General features: G+C 37.0%; 1 protein-coding gene across 4 annotated transcripts in view; it reads left to right on the forward strand.

Moving 5' to 3' along the window:
* The window catches only part of NEK10 (NIMA related kinase 10), a 219079-nt gene extending 200980 nt beyond the window's left edge, over positions 1 to 18099 (forward strand). For all 4 annotated transcript variants that reach the window (XM_045537804.1, XM_045537820.1, XM_045537816.1 and 1 more), the window contains 4 exons: positions 10498 to 10606; positions 13685 to 13737; positions 13814 to 13869; positions 17923 to 18099. In XM_045537804.1, the coding sequence (XP_045393760.1) occupies positions 10498 to 10606; positions 13685 to 13737; positions 13814 to 13869; positions 17923 to 17971 (267 nt within the window). In that variant the 3' untranslated portion in view covers positions 17972 to 18099. The remainder of the gene's footprint in view (positions 1 to 10497; positions 10607 to 13684; positions 13738 to 13813; positions 13870 to 17922) is intronic.
* The last annotated feature ends 2131 nt before the right edge of the window (positions 18100 to 20230 follow it).

Genomic DNA, 20230 nt, shown 5'->3' on the forward strand with positions numbered 1-20230 from the left:
AAACAGAAATAGAGAAGACCTCAGATATTTATCTAAAAATATTTATATACTGTATCATGAATACTAATAAATATATTTTCAAAAGCAGAAGCCCAAATCTCCCATGAAAAGATTACATGTTGGTTAGGTTTTATATTCTTATTAAAATGATGTTGAGAGTAATCCAGTTTGTACACAAATTTATTTTAACAGAAATCCTAGTTTTATGAGAATGAAAGCATCTGCTGCAAACTGTCCGATACACAAAGGCGGCTCCAACTCTCCCCTGCTCAGTGATTTTCCATCAGTGCATGCCCTTGAAGTGAATCATTTTCTCTTTTATTATTTAGGTTTTCAGTTTTACATCTCTTCCTCACTGTTTTTCTTTCCTCCCCTGATAGAAAAGAGAATTCTTTTGTTAAATTCTCCCATCCTGCCCCTTGTAGTCCTTCCTCTGAACTGTGGCAGCATCTCTCATTAGAGTGCTTACCTTTTGTTCCTCTTGGTCTGGGAAAATAAAAACAGATATTGACAGGTAGTATAGGGTGTTTGGGAAGCACAGATGAGGGAACCCGAGGAAGGATAAACTCATCCTTATTTTTAACTTGATTAAGATGCAGGTTAAACTCTCCCATGAAAAATGACAGGGTCCTCTTCTCTGATATTACAAGCTCATGGCGGTCTGGGGACATCTGTTGTGGACCCTTAGGTAGGAGGAGGCCATATACATTGTTCTAGGGCCTGAAGGTTGGAGAGGGGGACACTCAGCTCCAGGGCTCAGCTAGTGATCAACAGCAGCATGGTCCCATACCTCCATAGGCTGCCCCCAGCTTGAGCCACCTCCCCTGAAGTTGGTTTATACCCTCCTGGTCAGGGAGGCAGGCCTTGCCTCCTGTGTGCTAAAGAAATTTTCAGCTTGGGATATTAATATTTCCTCTTCTTCATCACTGAACTGAGAAGCCAGCTCCTCCAAAAAACACCTTCCTTAATTTTCCCTGTCCAGAATTCCTCTTACCTTTGTCTGTGCTTGCATCACTTTTTCACTCATATTGTTGTGTTTTATATAGCTTTTTATCTATCTTACATTTCTGTTTCCCCCAAAGGCAGTGAGTGCATCTTATTCATTTTTAATTCCCCAGGGTCTTGCACAGTGCCAGGCATGTGGTAGATGGTTAATGTATAATTATTGGATATAGACTCTATTCTATATTAGGATATATTCTGTATAATATTTTATATTTTTTCTATTCTTTATTGGTATATATTGATATAATATATTCATATATATATTTCTATGTGAATATAGAAAGGAGCTCTCTGCCCCCACCTAAACCTAAATGAGAAGGGTTTGTAATCTCGGTTTTTTTCCTCTTTTTGGTATAATCTTTTGCTAGCAATAATTTTTTGTTCTGAAATAGGTTTTTCATCCCCTGTACAGTCATAGAGGAGTGGCCAATTATCCTTTGACTGACAAAGTCACCCCATACCAGGGCCAAGCAGTAAGTGGTGACAGAACATAAAATGCAATTGATTTTCACCTTTCTCCCTGAAGCTTTTCCTGAAATCCATGGACCCCATGTCCCCAGTTTGAAGGAGTCATTAGGGGATGATTGTACCTACTTATTAATGGCCTAAGACCCAGCAGGACATATACAGGATTCAAAAAATGAGAAAGCCCTTTTCTAAGAAATTAAGCTCTTTATTTATAACTCACCTAAGGTGGTCTTCAGTCCAGTCTACTCAATCTTGGCTAGAATTGTAAGGGGAATAAAGCAATTAAATAATTGTATAGGTATCTTTGGGAACTAGCATTTTCAGCATGGGAAAAAGGAGAAATAGTAGTAAGATAGAAGAGATCAACTCAAATTAGAATTGGAAGTATCAATATGAATGAATATGAATTAATGATAAATCTCATCTATTAAAAAATATACACATTTCCTAATACTTTCACTAAAATAGTCTAGAAACTAATTATCAGCAATGAGCTCCCCGACCCATAAGTCCTTGAAGAAATAGTTGATTGCAGACTGAGAGCAGTAACTGTACAAGATTAGACTGGAATATCCTGACATAATAGATGGCATAGCAAGCAAGCCCTGATAAGGGCTACTGAGGGTGTATCAAAAGTTGTCAGGAGCCAACGTGAAGAGTCTCCCACTGGCTATCCATGGGATAATTGGAGCATCAATAAGAATTATAACCATGATGGATTGAATACATTAAATAATGTTTAAATCCCAGCGTTCATAATGATACCAAAGAAAAAAGAAAAGAAAATCTCTCATTGGTTACTTTTGGAGAATGCTAAGCAATCAACTTATTGCTTTGAAAACTGTTTACAAAGGAAAGAATTAAACATTTATTTTGCCTTTCTCTTATGAATTCTAACTCAGGGTAACTAAATCATTGATGAAGGGTGGTTTCTCATTCGAAGTACTTCAGCTAGTAAGTGCCAATAAATAATATTACCATTTTGCAGTCTCTAATGAAATAATGGATCTAGACATAATCACCAATGGCTGTTAACATCACAAATGGACAACCAGACATTATGGTCCACCTGATGTCAGTGAGCAGCACTGACTATGAAGTGTTCTTACTCAAAGCATGAATCCACATCTGATCAACCCTCTAGATTAGAAGTCAGCAAAATATAGGCCAGTTTGGCCTGCTGCCTGTTTTTGTAAATAAAGTTTTATTGGAACACGACCATATCCAATCACTTTTGTATTGTCTATGGCTGCTTTGAGGTTCCAGGCAAAGTTGAGTGGCTGTGACAGAGACCATAGGGCCCACAAAGCCAAAAATATTTACTTTACAGAAAAAGTTTGCCAGTCCCTGCTGTAGATCTGCCTATCCACCTGCAGCAAATACAGGGAACAATAGAACATGTTAAATGACACCATGGGGATAATCAGCAAAATCCAGACTGGGGGATTCTATAGGAAAGTTTTCTTCAATAAATAAATTGCTAGGGGAGGGGAGAAAGAGAGAGGGGATTATTACTGCTAATATTGCCTATAGCAATAATAAAGATTATTAAAGATAATCTCAAATAAAGATTAAAGCAGTTTAGGGAAAATAGTAACCACTTGCAATGTATGGACTTATTTCTTTCTGACTTATACAAAGAAACTCTAACAAAAGTTTAAAATATATATAAGCAAATATATATATAAGCAAAATATATATAAGTAAATCATTGAACATTGAATATATATTTGTTGTAAAGTCATGAACCACATAATGATGTTTCAGTCAAATACTGACTACATATATGACAGTGGTCCCATAAGTTTATAATACCTTTTCTATGTTCAGATATGTGTAGTTACACAAATATGTACCACTGTGTTTCAGTTGCCTACCATTATTCAGTACAGTAACATGCTGTACAGGTATATAGCTTAGGAGCACTAGGCTACACCATGTACTCTAGGTGTGTAGTAGGCTATGCCATCTAGGTTTGTATAAGGACAATCTATGATACTCACACAATGAAAAAACTCACACATTATTAGAACATATACCCATTAAGTGATGCATAACTCTATTAAGGAATCAATAACTTCTTTTAGGTGGGCTAATTATATTGTGGTTCTGTTTAATAAAAAAAAAAAAGAAATCCATCTTTTTTTTAAAGAGCCATGCTGAAATATTATGGATGGCAGTATGTGCTTTCCAATTGCTGGGAGTCAGATGAGGTAGGAAGGGAAGTGAAGGAGATGTAAATGAAGCAAGATTGGCCATGAGTACCTGGAGTTCATTGTATTGTTCTCTGCTTTTATAAATGTTTGAAATTTTTTATAATAAAAGGAGCTGTGGGTTTTTGTTTGTTTGTTTATATTGATGCTAGACTCCTCCCAGACCAATACCTGGACATTAGCACTTTGCAAACAGCTCTCCTGGCAAAGCTACCACTTAGAATTGGACAGGTTATATTCTGTCCAAGAACACCTGGATGAAGGGACTGACTGGGGCTGCATCCTCTGGGGGAAAGGAGTGACTTTCTATTTTGCACAAAGGCACAGTATGGGCTAGTTGGAGCCCTGGCCCCAAGTGATTCTAGCTTATAGTCAAGGCTGAGAATGAGTGCATTGTAAGTTACAAATGTCATTTGGACCAAGGATTGAAACAAACAAAAGAATCTAGACCCAAGTGGGAAGCAGTTGGCTATTTAGGCATGTGTCTATACCTAGGCATTCTCAAATTTTGCTGCACATTAGAATCACCTGGAGCTTTTAAACATCTTGATGCTCAGACCACACACCACATCAATCAGTCCTCAGGGGTTGGATTCCTGGAGGTTGGTTGTTCAGGAGTTGGATCCAGGTGTCAGAGTTTTTGTTTTGTTTTGTTTTGTTTTAAAAACTCTCAGGTGATTCTAATAAGCAGCCAAAGTTGAGAATTAGTGGCCTGGCAGGATCAGTGTTTCTCAGATTGTATTGTGCATATCAATCACCTGGAGATCTTGTTAACATGTAGATGCTAATTGAGTAGGTCTGGGGAAGGAGGGTGGCAATTGTGCTTGTCCAACCATCCCCCAGGTGATGGCTGCTGCTGCTGATCAGTTCCAGTAGCAAGGCTATCGAATACAGCACCGGCCCACTGTGAGCTTACGCTACATCCAACAGACTTGAGACTTTTTATTAGAAAGACAGGTTGTCTAGTAGGCCAAAATATTTGTCCAGGATGAAATCACATCCTGGGCTCAAGATTCTGCATTTCTACCCAGCTCCCAGATGTGGCTGATGCTGCCATTCTGCGGACCACACTTTGAGTAAGAAGGCCTACACAAAACCCCGTGACATCTTCCCTGTGTTATGGGGTAGATTACCCAGAATTAATTCCTATCGTCATGGCCTATCCTGCTACTTCTCTTTACTTCTTATCTCCACTTCAACACAGATCAACAAGGTCAAGTTTATCTTATTGAACACTGGCAGCCTCTTTAATTCCTAACTCTGGGTTTCCAGTTCTTTTCCAGGCAGGCAGATTGCTCAGCTCCTCAGACTTTAATTAATGGCTCTTTATGCATATAATAATCGTATCTTATATTTGCCTAGCTCTCCTTAGGGCCCCACGGAGGCATCATAAATCATCAGAGCCCAGCACTGAACTTTTTGACCAAGTAGAGAAACCCCAATAGCAGGGCTCTCCTGCCCAGCTGTGTCAGGCCACCATTCGCTCTTCGCCTTGACATCACCTTCAGTGTTAAGCCAAGGTTCTGGGAGGATAAGTTCCTGGTTGGAATTAACGGAGAACAGTGGTTTTCCAGCCTTCTTTTAGTTTTGGAATTTTCAGTTAGGAACACAGTCCTTGCTGCAAATGTAAACATCACAGCAAAAGGGCTACTTTTGGCAGAAGTGGAGATGAGGGTGAGGTGTACATGCCTGGGACTTAGTATGGTGGAGCTGATGATGGACCGTGCTTCTGTGCCTGCACATGCACACACACGTGTGTGTATGTGTGTGTGTGTGTGTGTGTGTGTGTGTGTGTGTGTGTGTGTGTATGTAGTAAGAAAACGGTGAGTATAAATACTGGACATTTCTATTAACAAAGAGGCCCGGAAAAAGCTAATAAAAAACTAATGGAAAGGAGCTGTAGGTTAGAAAAGATGAAAAATTAGGCAATGTGTTATGTCTTATAACAGTGTACTTCAGTCAAAGAAGACAAAGAAAATCTAAAGGAAATAAGACCAGAAGACTGGAGAGTGCAGTGTGATGGAATGTGTTGAAAAATTTCTCACTTCTGATACTGAATTTCATTTATGTTTGGCTCAATTTCCTTCAAAGTTCTACCTCATCTGATTAGATTTCTAATATTTTGTGTGGTTGATCTACAGCAAATATAACCCTATTTTATGATATGAAAAAGAAGATGTAGTTTGGGAAATTTAATAAAAAGTACATGTGTAGTTTCTCATTATTTTCTTCTATTTAGGTTTTGCCTGAAAACTACTATATTCTCAATGGACCAATTAAATGCTAAATGTGCTCAATAATTGCTTAAAATCAGTGGGTTTTATGTGGGGGGGGTAGTAACAGTGATACAGTCTGTTCTAGTTAAATATATTTACTTGATTTGTTTAGTCAGTGTATATAATCATTTGCTCTGCAGATCTGTGTTTATTCAGAGCAGGAGAGTCCTTTTTTGTCAGTTCAGAAGGAGGGTCTTAATACATTCTTTCAAATAGTATGTATGCTAAAAACAGAGGTACACCTATAACCTGAATGCCCATGAGGCAAGAGAGGGCTCACACAACACTGGTATTGGACTGCTGACCTACCTCATAGCCTCGTCCAGCCACTGGGGCCGCTGCTTTAAAGATGTTCTTTGTTTCCTATATCCCCTAAGTCATTAATACCCAGGGAGTCTTTGTAGTGTGGGAGGTTTTGACCTTTCATGTCAGATAGCCCTGGGTTCTTGTCCTGGTTCTGCCACTTAATAGTATACTTACTGTGCAAATTACTTTCTTTCTCAGTTTCCTTGTCTGTAAAATGGAGCTAATGCCTGCCTTGCGGGATACTTGTAGGAACCAAATAGACTATCTAATGTGTCTAGAATATCTAATGTTGTAAGTACCCAACAAATGACAATAGGTGCTACTGTTGTTATTAAGCAAGAATATTCCGTTTCCCATATCCATTCCTTCCGTTGGTTATCATCTAGTCTAAGCTCTTGGCCCTTCTTTCTTGCATTAGTATCACAGTTTCTTTGCTAATCTCCTTGTTCTCCTATCTATTTTGCCAGACTAATTGTTCTTACACATGTGTTTTTTTATTAGCATTCTGAAAAACCTTAGTACATTCCAGTTTCCTACCTCATTATCTAAACTCTGGGATCCAGCTTTCCAGGCCTCTATTGTTTCCAGGAGCCTCCTCACAGTCTGTCTGCATTCACTCCGATGGTCCTAACCCCACTCAAACTGTTATGTATGTTGCATCTAGGGCTAATGTTTCCAAACAGATCATGTCACGTGCACACATACACCACATACACCACACACATTACGGAGAACTCTTCAGGGGACTCTTAGTATTAAATGCCCATGGTATTCACAGTACCATTTGGTGCAGCCCCGCCTATCTCTCCGCCCTTACCTTATATCTGTCTTGCTCCTTGTTGTCTCCACACCAGCCAAGAGGCCCCTTCTTTTTTTTTTTTCCTTTTTTTGAGACAGAGTCTCAATCTGTGGCCTGGGCTAGAGTGAGTGCCATGGAATCAGCCTAGCTCACAGCAACCTCAAACTCCTGGGCTTAAGCAATCCTTCTGCCTCAGCCTCCCAAGTAGCTGGGACTACGGGCATGTGCCACCATGTCCGGCTAATTTTTTCTATATATATTTTTAGTTGGCCAGATAATTTTTTTCTATTTTTAGTAGAGACAGGGTCTTGCTCTTGCTGAGGCTGGTCTCGAACTCCTGACCTCGAGCGATCCACCGCCTCGGCCTCCCAGAGTGCTAGGATTACAAGTGGGAGCCACCATGCCTGGCCCAAGAGGCCCCTTCTAAAGTTTATCTATCATGTTGCTTCCTTCATAGGCTTGAACATGCCTTTTTCTCTGCCTATACTGTTCTTCCCACCCCATCCTTTACTCATTCTTACTCGTTGTTTCAGCTCTTAGCATAAAGGTCACTTTCTTGAGGAAGCCTCTCCTGGTTAAGTTAAATCTGTTACCTCCTAAAACACCACAGACCTATCCTTCAATGCATTTAGCACTGTTGCAATTTTACAGGTATTTAGATGGATATTTCACAGACATATTTCTTCCTAAGTAGGCACCAAGCTCCAAGAGTATAAATTTTAACCGTCCTTGGGTTTTCTTCATTATTGGGATCTGTGCTTGGCACATAATAGTTGATTTTTAAAAAGTACTAAATTAATGAATGACACTTGTTTTCATCTCTTCATCTTGAATCCCCTAACTCCATAACGTGGAATCATGTCACATCCCTTTCATCATTTTGCCATTGATATACAATGCCCAACATTTACTCCCAAGTTCTGCTCACCTGGAATGTCTGTTTTGCTTCCTATGATCCACCTAACTCCATCTTTCAAGGCTTGTCTCCAGTGTTTCTTCTGTAGAGCCTCTGAAAGCCATGCTAGTCTTCATGAATCACCTTTGTTTTTACAAGTTTAGAACTCACCACTTCATTTCAGACTTCATGATTTATTACGTCACCCTGTTTTTCACATATATTAGCCTGTTTTCCTAGTTGGATTACAAACAAGTCTTATAGAAGCCAGATCATTTCTGTGCCCCACTCAGACCATAAAGCATGCTGTCTGATACATAGTAAGAGGCAAAAAATGTTTGCTGAAAGAATATGTGTACCTTGAAACTGAACTGCAAAAAGAAGTCCTGGGCAGTTCCTAATAAAAATAAATGTATCTGGGATTCAAACACAAAACTAAAGAATTTTAGTCCTTGGTTTCACCCATGGGCCTATCTCTCTACGAATTGCAGTTCTTAAGCTAAAGGAGACTACTAATGTGACATAAGCAGTGGGAACCTCAAAAACTACTCTTTCTAAGGTTTGAAATCAATGAAAAGGACTTGTCCTTCTTGTCTTAAAATAGCAATCTTGACCTCTCCAGGTCATAATTCACATACTTTTCTTTGAGGCATTATACATCTTCCTGTCTGTGAAAACTTTAGGATTCCAAGGTATATAATTAATTAAGTTGAATAAGCTTTTTATAAGTCAGATGAACATTTCAAGCAGCCAAATTACTCCTATGCTAAGCCATATGAAAATAATCTCATCTGAAGACCTTTGAAAGATAATACCAGGAAATCATTTTCAGTATCATAAAACATATTAAAAATCTGAGTTGGAGCCACCTACTAGCTGGGATATGAGCCATACAGAATGCTTAGGGCCACCTCTATGGCACCCTCCAACAATGATGAGAAAGTTATTGTGTGTCTGACTATCAGATCCTCTGATATTACAGTATCTTACAATCTTACAATCTTGTCATATTACAGATAGGTTATTAATTTTATCAGTTGTCATTGAAGCAAGGAAAATAAATTTTTAAGAATAAAAATGATGGAACCATTTTTTTTCTAAAGTGTAAGTAGGTGTTTAGCAACATGGAGACTGAAAAACACATAAATGATCCAAAATACATTGATGGAAAAATTAATTTTCAATTGCAAATATAAAATATGTTAAGGTATAAATGCATAATACATACAGCGAGGTATTAATACATATATAGCTCCATGAACTTTTATGAACATATATTCACCCATATGACAGCCATTCACTTCAATGTATAGAACATTTCTGTCTCTGGAGAAGGTTCACCACCTGCCACATGTAATTATTTTGATTTCTACCACCATTTGGTTAGTTTTGTCTGATTATGAAGATGTACATAAATGAAGTCATTCCTTTGATTCTGGCTTCGTTAATAGTCATTCATGTTGCTGTGAGGATTCATAGTTTGCTCTTTTTTATTGCTTTGCAACATTCCATTGTATGAGCCCACTATGATATATCTATCCATTCTTCTGTCCATGGACATTTGGGGTTTTTCCAGTTTTTAGTTATTACAAGTAAAAGTGCTATGAACATTCTCACACATGTCTTTTGATGAATATATATACTTATTTCTCTCATGCAAATCCTTAAGAGTGAGATTGCTGGGTTATAGAGTAAGCATATGTTGTTTAATTATAGTATGTATTGCCAAACAGTTTTCTCAAGTGATTGAACAATGATGTATTTTAATTCGTAAACAGAGCATATGAATTCAAGGTAACTATTAATGCAGAGTATAAATTGTGCCATTTGTTTCTGGCTTATTAATATGAAATGATACTTTAAAGGTATATTATATTAACTTAGGCACTAAAATGTGGCTAGCTCAAGTGATGGTTGCAATTAAAGTTGAAAGGAGGTTGAAAAACATTTATAACTTAAAATTCCATTTTAAAAATTCAGCTTTATAGAAGGGTATTAAACAATTTGAACTTTAATATTTACTGTTTGGTGAATTACTCTTTCCTTCAAGGTGTTGAGAATTAATGTTTGTAGATTAAAAATGATTGATAGTAATATAGAAAGATGCATTAAGAAACTTGTTTGCCTTGGTCAAACAAGAAACCATTATTCAAAACAGATACATGAAAAGGGGTAATGATTTAGACTAAACATATTGTTCTGTTGAATAATTGGAGTTTATTCCTCCTACATCTGATAAAAATAACATCCTGATGTTCCAGGCCCATGCCATTATTTATCTATCCTTTTTTTTTTTGCTCTCAAAAAGCTATGAATTGTACTTTTTCATGTCACCAGAGAATTTGTCTGCTTCCAATTTGTAAGTTCTTTTGGAAGGAAGAACATGTTTCTTTATCTATTTACAAGGGATTAAAAGCCACTGAGCACTAAATTTTCTGTGCAGAGACATACAGAAATGGAAACCCCCCTGCAGAAGTCTCTTGTCATTTGCTTCTGAGAGTAAAGTAAGATGTGACTTTGCTTTTTCTGTTTTAGTTATCTCAGGGATCTCCAGAACCGATAGAGCCCAACTTTTTTACAGCAGATTACCACCTATTACATCACTCATCGGGTGGAAACAACCTGTTCCCGAACGACCTGTCAGGTAATGGTCATCAACATGGGTAATCAGGCTTTTGCAAAGACATGTACTATTGAGATCAATAGCTATTCCTAAATGATTGTCTTCAATTTAAAGGAAAAATAGAGTTTATTTTGATTATCTATGGCAATAATTGGAAGGGACATCTGGTAGGAATCTAGAAATTCCCCTAGATTTATCTTACACAGTTGTGGCAGCTTCCTTGATCATGTATTAATACCATAAATAAACAGCAGAATCTGTGTAGGTGATTTGTATTTTGTCTTATTTCTCCTTGCTTATCTGATGATGGGAAATCAAATACCCTAAAGCATCCAGGGAAATAAAAAGCAGAAATGAAAAGCTTAAGTATTCAAAATGGAGAAAACTTGAAACTTATCTGAAATATCTGCATCAGACATTTAACTTTTTTTCTTTTTTACAGAAATTTCACATAGGGAGGAAGTATAGCATAGGGATATAAAGGCACAGATTCTGGAAACCTGGATGCCTAGATTCAAATCTTGGCTCAACTATTTAGTAGCTGACCTTGCACAAATTATTTAACCTTTCTGAACCTCAGTTTCCTCCCCTGTAAAATGGGGAGGAAAATAATACCTGCATCACACAGGCATAGTAAGGATCAGAGTAAACATAAAAAGTGCCTGTCCGTCAGTAGAGGCTCAGCATAATTGAACTCTTTTGTCATAGTTGAACTCTAAGAGGAAGCTTTCGAGCTACTTTGAGGTTTCAGAATGCCTAAATAATTTTTAAATCTTTATAAACTATAGTTATGTAACTTGATGGAGTAGTTAAAAGTGAAGCTATTACAGTTAAATAAAGACTTGCCATCTCTACAGCTTGGAAAAATGCTCACTTTTGTTGTGTTTTTTCTTTTGTTGTCTATGCAAATAATTTAATGTATTAATTAGCAAACTTTCCCAAAGTCTTGGACTCCTGGGATAAAGCTAATCCCCGTGTAGGCAGAATTTTATTTAAAATAGTCCCTGAGAAATCCATAAGATCAAGATAAAATGTTGTATAAAGTCATTTGCTTTTAAAAACCTCTCCCAAGACAGGTAAGTTCATCTGCAGGCCAAACTTATAGCAACTCTGAAGAAATGAAGAACTTTGATAAAAATCTCTCAGAAGCCTGAGAGCAAGTTGACAAACTCCTCCCAGGGCAGCTGGATGCCCCACCCCAGAGCTGATCAGGCTTAGCCCAGGTCACAGCAGGCTGGGCAAAACAAAGACAGCAGAGCTTGCCTGCACCGTGGGGAACATCTTTCAACTTGACTTTAAAACTGAGCTGCCAGTATTCACATCTTTATGCCTTCCCTCAACCTTCAACCCATTCTCTTTTCACTATCTGAAGTGGTAGGGGAACTCCTGGGTCTCCATCAGTGTTGATGGGTTTGAATGAAGACTGGTCAACAGTTGCTTTGGGAGGCATCAGAGTGTGTTAAGGTGCTGGTATACCAAATTCAGACCAACCACCAAAACGTTTTCTGGCATTAAATGTATTTCATTTCCTTCTAGGCAGCCATATGAAAGGGTCAGGGCTTTGTTGTCTATTTCTGCCTCCCTATATGAATTAATTTTCTTTCTAGCACATATGTACTCTTTTTGCCTTATGGATTAGGGAGAGTTTTTTTTGTTTTGTTTTGTTTTGTTTTTGACAGAGTCTCACTTTGTTGCCCAGGCTAGAGTGAGTGCCGTGGCATCAGCCTAGCTCATAGCAATCTCAGACTCCTTGGCTTAAGCGATCCTACTGCCTCAGCCTCCTGAGTAGCTGGGACTACAGGCATGTGCCACCATGCCCGGCTAATTTTTTCTATATATATTTTTAGTTGGCCATATAATTTCTTTCTATTTTTAGTAGAGATGGGGTCTCGCTCTTGCTCAGGCTGGTCTCGAACTCTTGACCTCAAGCGATCCACCTGCCTCGGCCTCCAGAGTGCTAGGATTACAGGTGTGAGCCACCGTGCCTGGCCGGGAGAGTTTCTTTCTTTTTTTTTTTTTTTTTTATTTCAGCTTATGGGGGTACAAAAGCTCAGGTTATATATATTGCCCATGTCCCACCCATCCCCCTGAGTCAGAGCCTCAAGCGTGTCCATTCCCCAGACAGTGTACCTGGCACTCACCATGTAGTCATACCTCCATCCCCTCCCCCCACCCCCACCTCCCCGAGTCAGCACCTTCAAACATGGCCATTCCCCATATGGTGCACAACATGCTCATCATGTAGGCATACACCCATCCCCTCCCCCCACCCCCCATCTCAGTCTGATATCCAATTGGTATCCTTCCCCGATGTACATTTAGGTGATGATCAGGGAAACCAATTTTCTGGTGAGTACATACATGTGATGCTTGTTTTTCCATTCTTGGGATACTTCACTTAATGTAATGGGTTCGAACTCTCTCCAGGAGAACCAAAGAGATGTCGTATCACCATTATTTCTTATAGCTGAGTAGTACTCCATGGTATACATATACCACAGTTTACTAATCCATTCGCGAATTAATGGGCATTTGGGTTGTTTCCACATCTTTGCAGTTGTGAATTGTACTGCTATAAACATTCGGGTGCAGGTATCTTTTCTATAGAATGACTTTTGTTCTTCTGGGTAGATGCCCAGTAATGGAATTGCTGGATCAAATGGTAGGTCTACTTGAATCTGTTTAAGGTATCCCGGGAGAGTTTCTTAATCAGAAAATTTACCCATCAAGTAGTTTGTGTTTGGAATCACTCCTCATCTGCCCTTAACACACACACACACACACACACACACACACACACACACACACACACACACACACATTCCTAACTTAAATGGCTAATATATACCATGAGCAATGCCCCTAAATTTTGTATATTATTTTGTGATGGTCATGCTCAATGTAGCCACTTATTAAAGAATGAAAAACAAAATGTTTGAATATTCAAAGCCAAGAGACTTTGGAATTTGCTTGTAAGTTTTATCTTTATCATTAAGAAATTGACCTGTTTGCACTGTGGCTGAAGTCATAATTGCCAATAAAGTCTAAGTAGGAAAATGTGATCTGAATGTCAGACTTTCCATAATTTATCTATTTCAGGTCTACCTACCAGCTTTGATTTGGAGGAAGGAATAACATATGAACAGATGCAGGTAAGGTTTTTGCAGTGCCTCTGAATGATTTTATTTTGTTGCTTTTAATTCAATACTACTTTTTTTTCAATTTTAGACTGTGATTGAAGAAGTCCTAGAGGAAAGTGGCTATTACAATTTTACATCTAACAGGTGAGGTCTAGAGTTTGCTTTCAAATGTGAAAGATGAATTGAGATCATTGGATGTTAGATCTGATTTCTCAATCCTTGATTCCAGAGGGTTTTTTTTTCTTTCAATTTTTATTTTAAACACTTTTATGAAATATCTTTGTTTAGACTAGATACTTCCAGGGGTAGAATATATGTTGCCCATCTTTTATGTGGACACAGCTGCTGAATTCTCTATTGAAACAAAAAGGGTGATTGCTTAGTAGTAATTTACTCCCATAAAAAATAACAAACATAATTAAATGGAAAAGCATATCTAGATTGTTTTTTTAAAAATTACCTGTCCCCTTCTAGAAGAGCTAGAAGCTCAGATTTCTATCACTTAAATCTGCTTATTATTTGCATAGTATGCTAGGGAAAAAAATGCAGCTGAACAAATAATCACTTCAGGTAAATCAAAGACATGTTTGTAGGGAAGTTACTTTGCTATTATGTGTTACTATTTGCTTACCCTAGATAAGAAACCTTCAATTACTGGGGTTGTATATTATCTTCTAATGTAACCATTATTGGTGCTTTAAAAATACACTTTATTTTATCAGTTTCATACAGTTCTGGATTCTTGTAATTTTACTTTTGGACATAGTGTTGGCATAGCAATTTGAGTACAATTTTTGTATTTGAAGTGTGATTCCAGGAAACACTGGTAGGGAATGAAGAAGTTATTCAATAAAGGTTTCATTATCAATAAAGTTACCATTGTGAGTAACTGGAGGATAATCCCATTGGGGAAATCTGAGAGCCACCACAGGACACATACCTGAGTTATCCAACTCAAAGAATGAAAGAGCTGGGGAATTTGTCCTCCAATCTGCTGTTACTCATTGTTTGAGGCCTTCCCCTAGGAAGTGTTAATTCCCTGGAATTTCTGGCCTTTCATAAATGTGTACAAAGAAGACTCTAGAGGCCAGAGAAATCTTTAGGAAAAGAAATGCTGGTACTGGCAGTTGGAAATATGGCCAGCATGTTTTGAAGTGATGTAGATCAGGGAGCGTGGGGATGAGGATAACAATGACTGCTACAGAGGAATTGTCTCTTGACTTTTCCAAGGATCCCACTTACGGTTGAATCATCAAACTGATTGTAAGCATCCACATATATACTCCATATGGCCCAAGGTTGTTTTAGGAGTCATAATCCTTTGGAGTATGTTCACCCAAAGTGGCGTTTTATGTCTGGAGGAACTGCCTTCCTTTTTAACTATTGAGGCTATTTTTTGACTACCATTTAAATTATTCCAGTATTCTTCCCCAAAGATAACTAGTAGCCATGGTACGAAAAAGAGGGCTAAAGAACATCCTATTAAGGTCATTATATGGAAATTAGATTCTTTTTTAAGTTTTAGTCTCTAATGGTTTCTTTCTTCTTCTCCCATTTCAGGGAGTTTTTCTTATGAATCACAAATAAGATTATTTAACTACTTGCTCTTTCGGCTTGATAATATAGTTTCAAAATACTACCTTTATAAATTTAGTTCTGTTGTGATTTGTAACTGCAGAGAAATGATGAGTAATTCTCATTTTCTAAAGATATATCATTAATAGAAATTACTATTTCCACAACCACTGTCCTCCCACCATCTCTGGAGAGATTTTTGAATTTTCATTTTCTATTCAGGGCTGAGTATATCCAACCTTTCACGGATAGTATGAATGTTTCTGTTTTTGACTCTCAGTATCTTTCAAGGGCCCTTGGCTTGTACTGGGGCAAAGATCACTCTAGTTGTTTTATCTGTATTTCCTCAGAGACTTGGGATCATGGGCAAGGAATGCCTTCAGATTTCTGCAGAAAATCAACTATATATTATTGAAAAACTGAATATGTAAGGAACTTAGGGAAGCTCTTGCAAGAGCTCTTATTTTTACTTTCTTAAAAATATTTAAGTCTTACTTTAGAATTTATGGTTATTCTTTTTCAGTTCTACTGCCATTAAGTTTTTTAAAAATCTAATTCCAGAGACATATTCCTTTATTAAAAGACACTGCATATTTTCTGATTATGTTAAACAGATAATAAGATGCCTAATAATAAAGGCATTATTCACAGTTATATCTGGAATTGTGACTAGAATATGAAGGCATGATTTGAACAGTCAAGATGAAGCAAAATAAGTTGGATATGACTCATGTCAACTTTTCCTAAAATGCTTGAATTTAGAATGAATCACATTTAAAAATTCATATATCCATGGTACTCCCTTTGGTGTCTAATAGCAATAATAGAACATATCTTGGGAGAAAAACTCTTCACAACTTACTAGTAAAAATAACTCTTGGTTGTGCTGAAAGCTACTACTTACTTGTTCACAAGTGTTTCAAATTAAATTCCCAAGAAATAAGTCAGGCTTTACTTAGAAGCACCTAATAATCCATGAGCTGAAAACACACATAACTTCAAACACAAATCAGATCAGCTGGTGCTACCACAATTTTTTCATGGTCAAAGGATGAAGAATGCTAAATGTCACAGGACATGTAGAGGTATTTAGAATCAGCATTTATAATTAATAGAGCATATTTTTTCCCCAATAGGTTCCATAGAATGGCCAATATTATCAAAGATGTTAATAGCGGTTCTCAGAAAAATAAAGTTTCATGACCAAATATATTTGGGAAACTCAGAATGTACAATTTTTCATTTTTAGGGAATGTTGACACTAATACCATATTAAAGACTCTGAGATACACTGTAGAAAAGAAATCTGTTGATCTTGTTTGTTTACTCCAGTGTTTTCCTCATTGTTTTCATGGCATACAAGTTGAAAAAAGCTGCCCTAGATATATGATTGAAAATGGGAAACATTGTTTTTATTCCTCCACCAAGGTCTACTCAGATCTGCTGTTGTTCTCATTGTCATCATCATCTCAGTTGCCATCATCATCATTGTAAAACATTATTGAATAATCTTGATTAAGCGCCATGCAGAGAGAATTACATACGTAATTCCTGTGTTATTCAAATTTACAATTTAAGACTGTCAGTTTGACCTTATACACATATCATCCAACTAAAGCATTAATCCAGCTAGAGCATTAACTAAAGCATTAATCCAAGAAAAGTATAATTTCAGCCTTAGATTGTAGGGTTTACATTTAGTTAGGGGAGAGAATAGAGAGGTGCCATTTTCAGATGGAAAGTCTCAGGAGAAAGCCATTATCTATCTGTTAGCTATCTTTGGGGAAGATTTCTGGAGCTGTTTAAATAAGAGAGGCTGCTTGGACAGCTGGTTAGGAAGAGTGTCTCAGGCACGAAATGCTGCATTAGGAAAAGAAAATGGTAACAGGAACAGAAATAACAGCAAGGATTCCTGACCAAAATGGGGGATCTCTTATTCTGGGCTTCTGGGAAAAGGAACTAGGACTGAGTTGAAAGGAAAAAAGCCATGTAAAGAAATGAAAGAAGGTCAAAAAAGGCTTGGCCAACCTCATAACTGTTCCCAAAGCAGGCTCTGTTCTTGATCATTTGCAGCGTTGTATGATGAATTATATTTTACATACATAAACATTTAGTTTCCTTACCAGAAGGATACAACTTAACATGACTTAATTTTGTCATTATTGTTTTTGAGAGCAAAACTGTTTGAGTTCTGTGGATGAACAGATGACAAACATATCATCTTTATGATTATTCTTAGGGGTACAAATTAATATTTTATTTCTTAATAATAGAGTATGTGTTTGGTCAACGTGCACTGCTTTATTTCCCAATTGACTGATGAACATGTAAAATAGTTATTTTAATGTACTTAGGCATTAAATATACAGGCTACTGCGAATGAGTGTTACTTTTGAGTGGTTATCAGTTCCTACTGAGTTCATAATTTGAGAAAGGCTTGTTAGCACTAAATTTCAATACAAAGCAGCTTTCTCAAAATTTCCCCATCCTAATAAAAAGAATCATCTTTTTAATTATTATGATCTATTTATTTATATGCCTGAGCCACAACTTCTGAAATTGAATGTGTGAACTAAAATATTTGTAACTATAGAGAACTCCTTTCACTTCTGAATCTTACAGGTATCACTCCTATCCGTGGGGGACCAAAAACCACCCAACCAAAAGATGAAAATGCTGCATATTGAATGGACTTGGTTTTCCCGTGAAGTTCAAGTTCTGGACTTCAGCCAGTACTGCAAGATGCCCAAGGATTGCGTGCTGCTAAAAGGGTGTGGAAGAGAAAAGACCAAGATGCCACAGGGCCGGCAGGACCTCTTTCTGGAGGTTCTGTGCTGAAGTATATGGCAGTTGCAGTGCTTGGGGGCTCCATTGCCAAGACACGTTATATACAGGATGACAGGGCTGTCAATGTGCTCCTGGGAGAAAATGCTGCAAAATTCATCTGTGGGGGGGAAGAAAAAACTCACTGTTATAGAACTTTCCTCCAAATTTAAAAGAAAAAAAACTTGTCATATTTTTTAAAGGAATATTTTATACTCACAATTGCTGAAACTGTGTTTAAGGGCATCTAGCCTTCCATGTATAAAAAATAGTTTTAGATAAAGAAAATTACAGGATCCAGAATTATATATTGGGTGATTCACTGTATCCCCCATTTTTTATCTTTAAAGAAATTCAAAATATGTGATTGGATTTTTTTAAAATGAAAGGATTGGTTCTCTCTTAACCACTTGGCTGCTAGTGGTCTTGAACTGATACAGTGTAGACAGTATTTGTAACCTTGCAGTCTCAGGGATTAACTGTCAAATTGTCAGATTTAAGTTAGACTAATAGAATATATTGATGTACAGTGCGTTTGTGTGTATATATATATATATATATATATATATATGTATGGGGGAAGGAGGGAGGTTTTGATTAGACTAATGCTTTGCTGCTAGCCAAACTCATAGTGTTTTTAGAGCACTTTGAAGAGTTCATAGAATCTATGTGAAAGATGCAATATCCCTTATCCAAAGTCCCTCCTTACTAAAATCACCTATATTGTTTACAAAATTTTAATTGTTTGGGAATTTGCAATGAAAATATTACATAGTAAAATATAAATTCCTTCTTTACTCATTGAGACAGTTCAAAGAAAGGGAAATCAGAATGCCAAACAGTGTCATATCCCTTTGTAGGGAGAATGTATGATGAAAGTTTGCTAGATTCTTACTGGGCTTAACTCCTTCTCTTCAACTGGCTTCTTATAACTCTGGTGTAATGTCAAGAAATGCCCTTATTGCCAAATCAGACTTCACTTCTAACTACTTAAAAAACAATTTACTCTATATAATTAGTAATCTGGAAGCTGAAATTATGCTTTTTATTTACATCTCACTGAGTTATCTTTATTTACATTAATATATTTTTAGCATGATTGAATTTAGTTCAATATATTTACAGTGGCTGAAACATAATAACTTTATGTGTAGTATGAGAATCTATACTATTAGTGTGTTTAATATTTAAGTGATATTGAAATTCCCTTTAATCATACATTAATGCTTTTAAAGATTGCCAATGAATCTTTCTTTGTCTTTAAGCCAAATTAATAATTACTGAATACACTGTAACTTAAAATAATAGATGCAAGTACAGTAATGAAAAATTGCAGTTCAGCATTAGAACCAATTCCTTCTATATGTGGAATTTATAAGCAAAATCAAAATGCTATGTACTGTCGATTTACCCAGACAAAATTTGTTTTCTGTTCCAACTTAATTTGAACCTACAGTATCATTCTTTATATCTCTTAATGTATGGAAGGGGCACATTTCCTCACCCTGTAGGAAGCACAGGCCTAGAGGGATACAAATTCTAAGTCTATTAGAATCCCATACCTAGAAATAAACCAAGCTCTATGGTAAGAGGTTAAACCATCAAGTTCTTTCTCAAATGGTAACATACAGTAAACAAAGTTTAGAAAAGAATAGTATTCAGAAGTCACACCTTGGTAAGAAAAGAGAAACAGTTTATTTGAAGGTATTTTTAAGTGCTTACAGTTGACCTTATTTGACAAAAAAAGGAGCAAAATGTTTCTGTCTAACTCTTTTAGGTCATAGAAATGACATTTATTATGCCAGAAGCCAGTAAAAGTTAACAAAAATAAGCAAATGTATGTCTTTTTCAATGGGAACTTTAGGCCCATCAAGTCTATGCTGATGGATGTGTTATTTTGCTAAAATAATGGCTGTTCTCTATTTGAATTCTTCCTTAAATTACCACTATCACTGAATCTCCATCTTGCTGTGCATGACTACATCTCTAAGAGAAAGTTAGGCACTGGCAGGGGCACCATTTTGTATATGGAATCGTGTCTCAGGAATGAAGTTAACTTTTCAAAAGCCCGCACTTTCTAACTTTCAAACAAGGAGCAACTCTCCTC

Source organism: Lemur catta, chromosome 1 (assembly GCF_020740605.2).
Source record: "Lemur catta isolate mLemCat1 chromosome 1, mLemCat1.pri, whole genome shotgun sequence".
In the NCBI taxonomy this organism is placed as follows: domain Eukaryota; kingdom Metazoa; phylum Chordata; class Mammalia; order Primates; family Lemuridae; genus Lemur; species Lemur catta.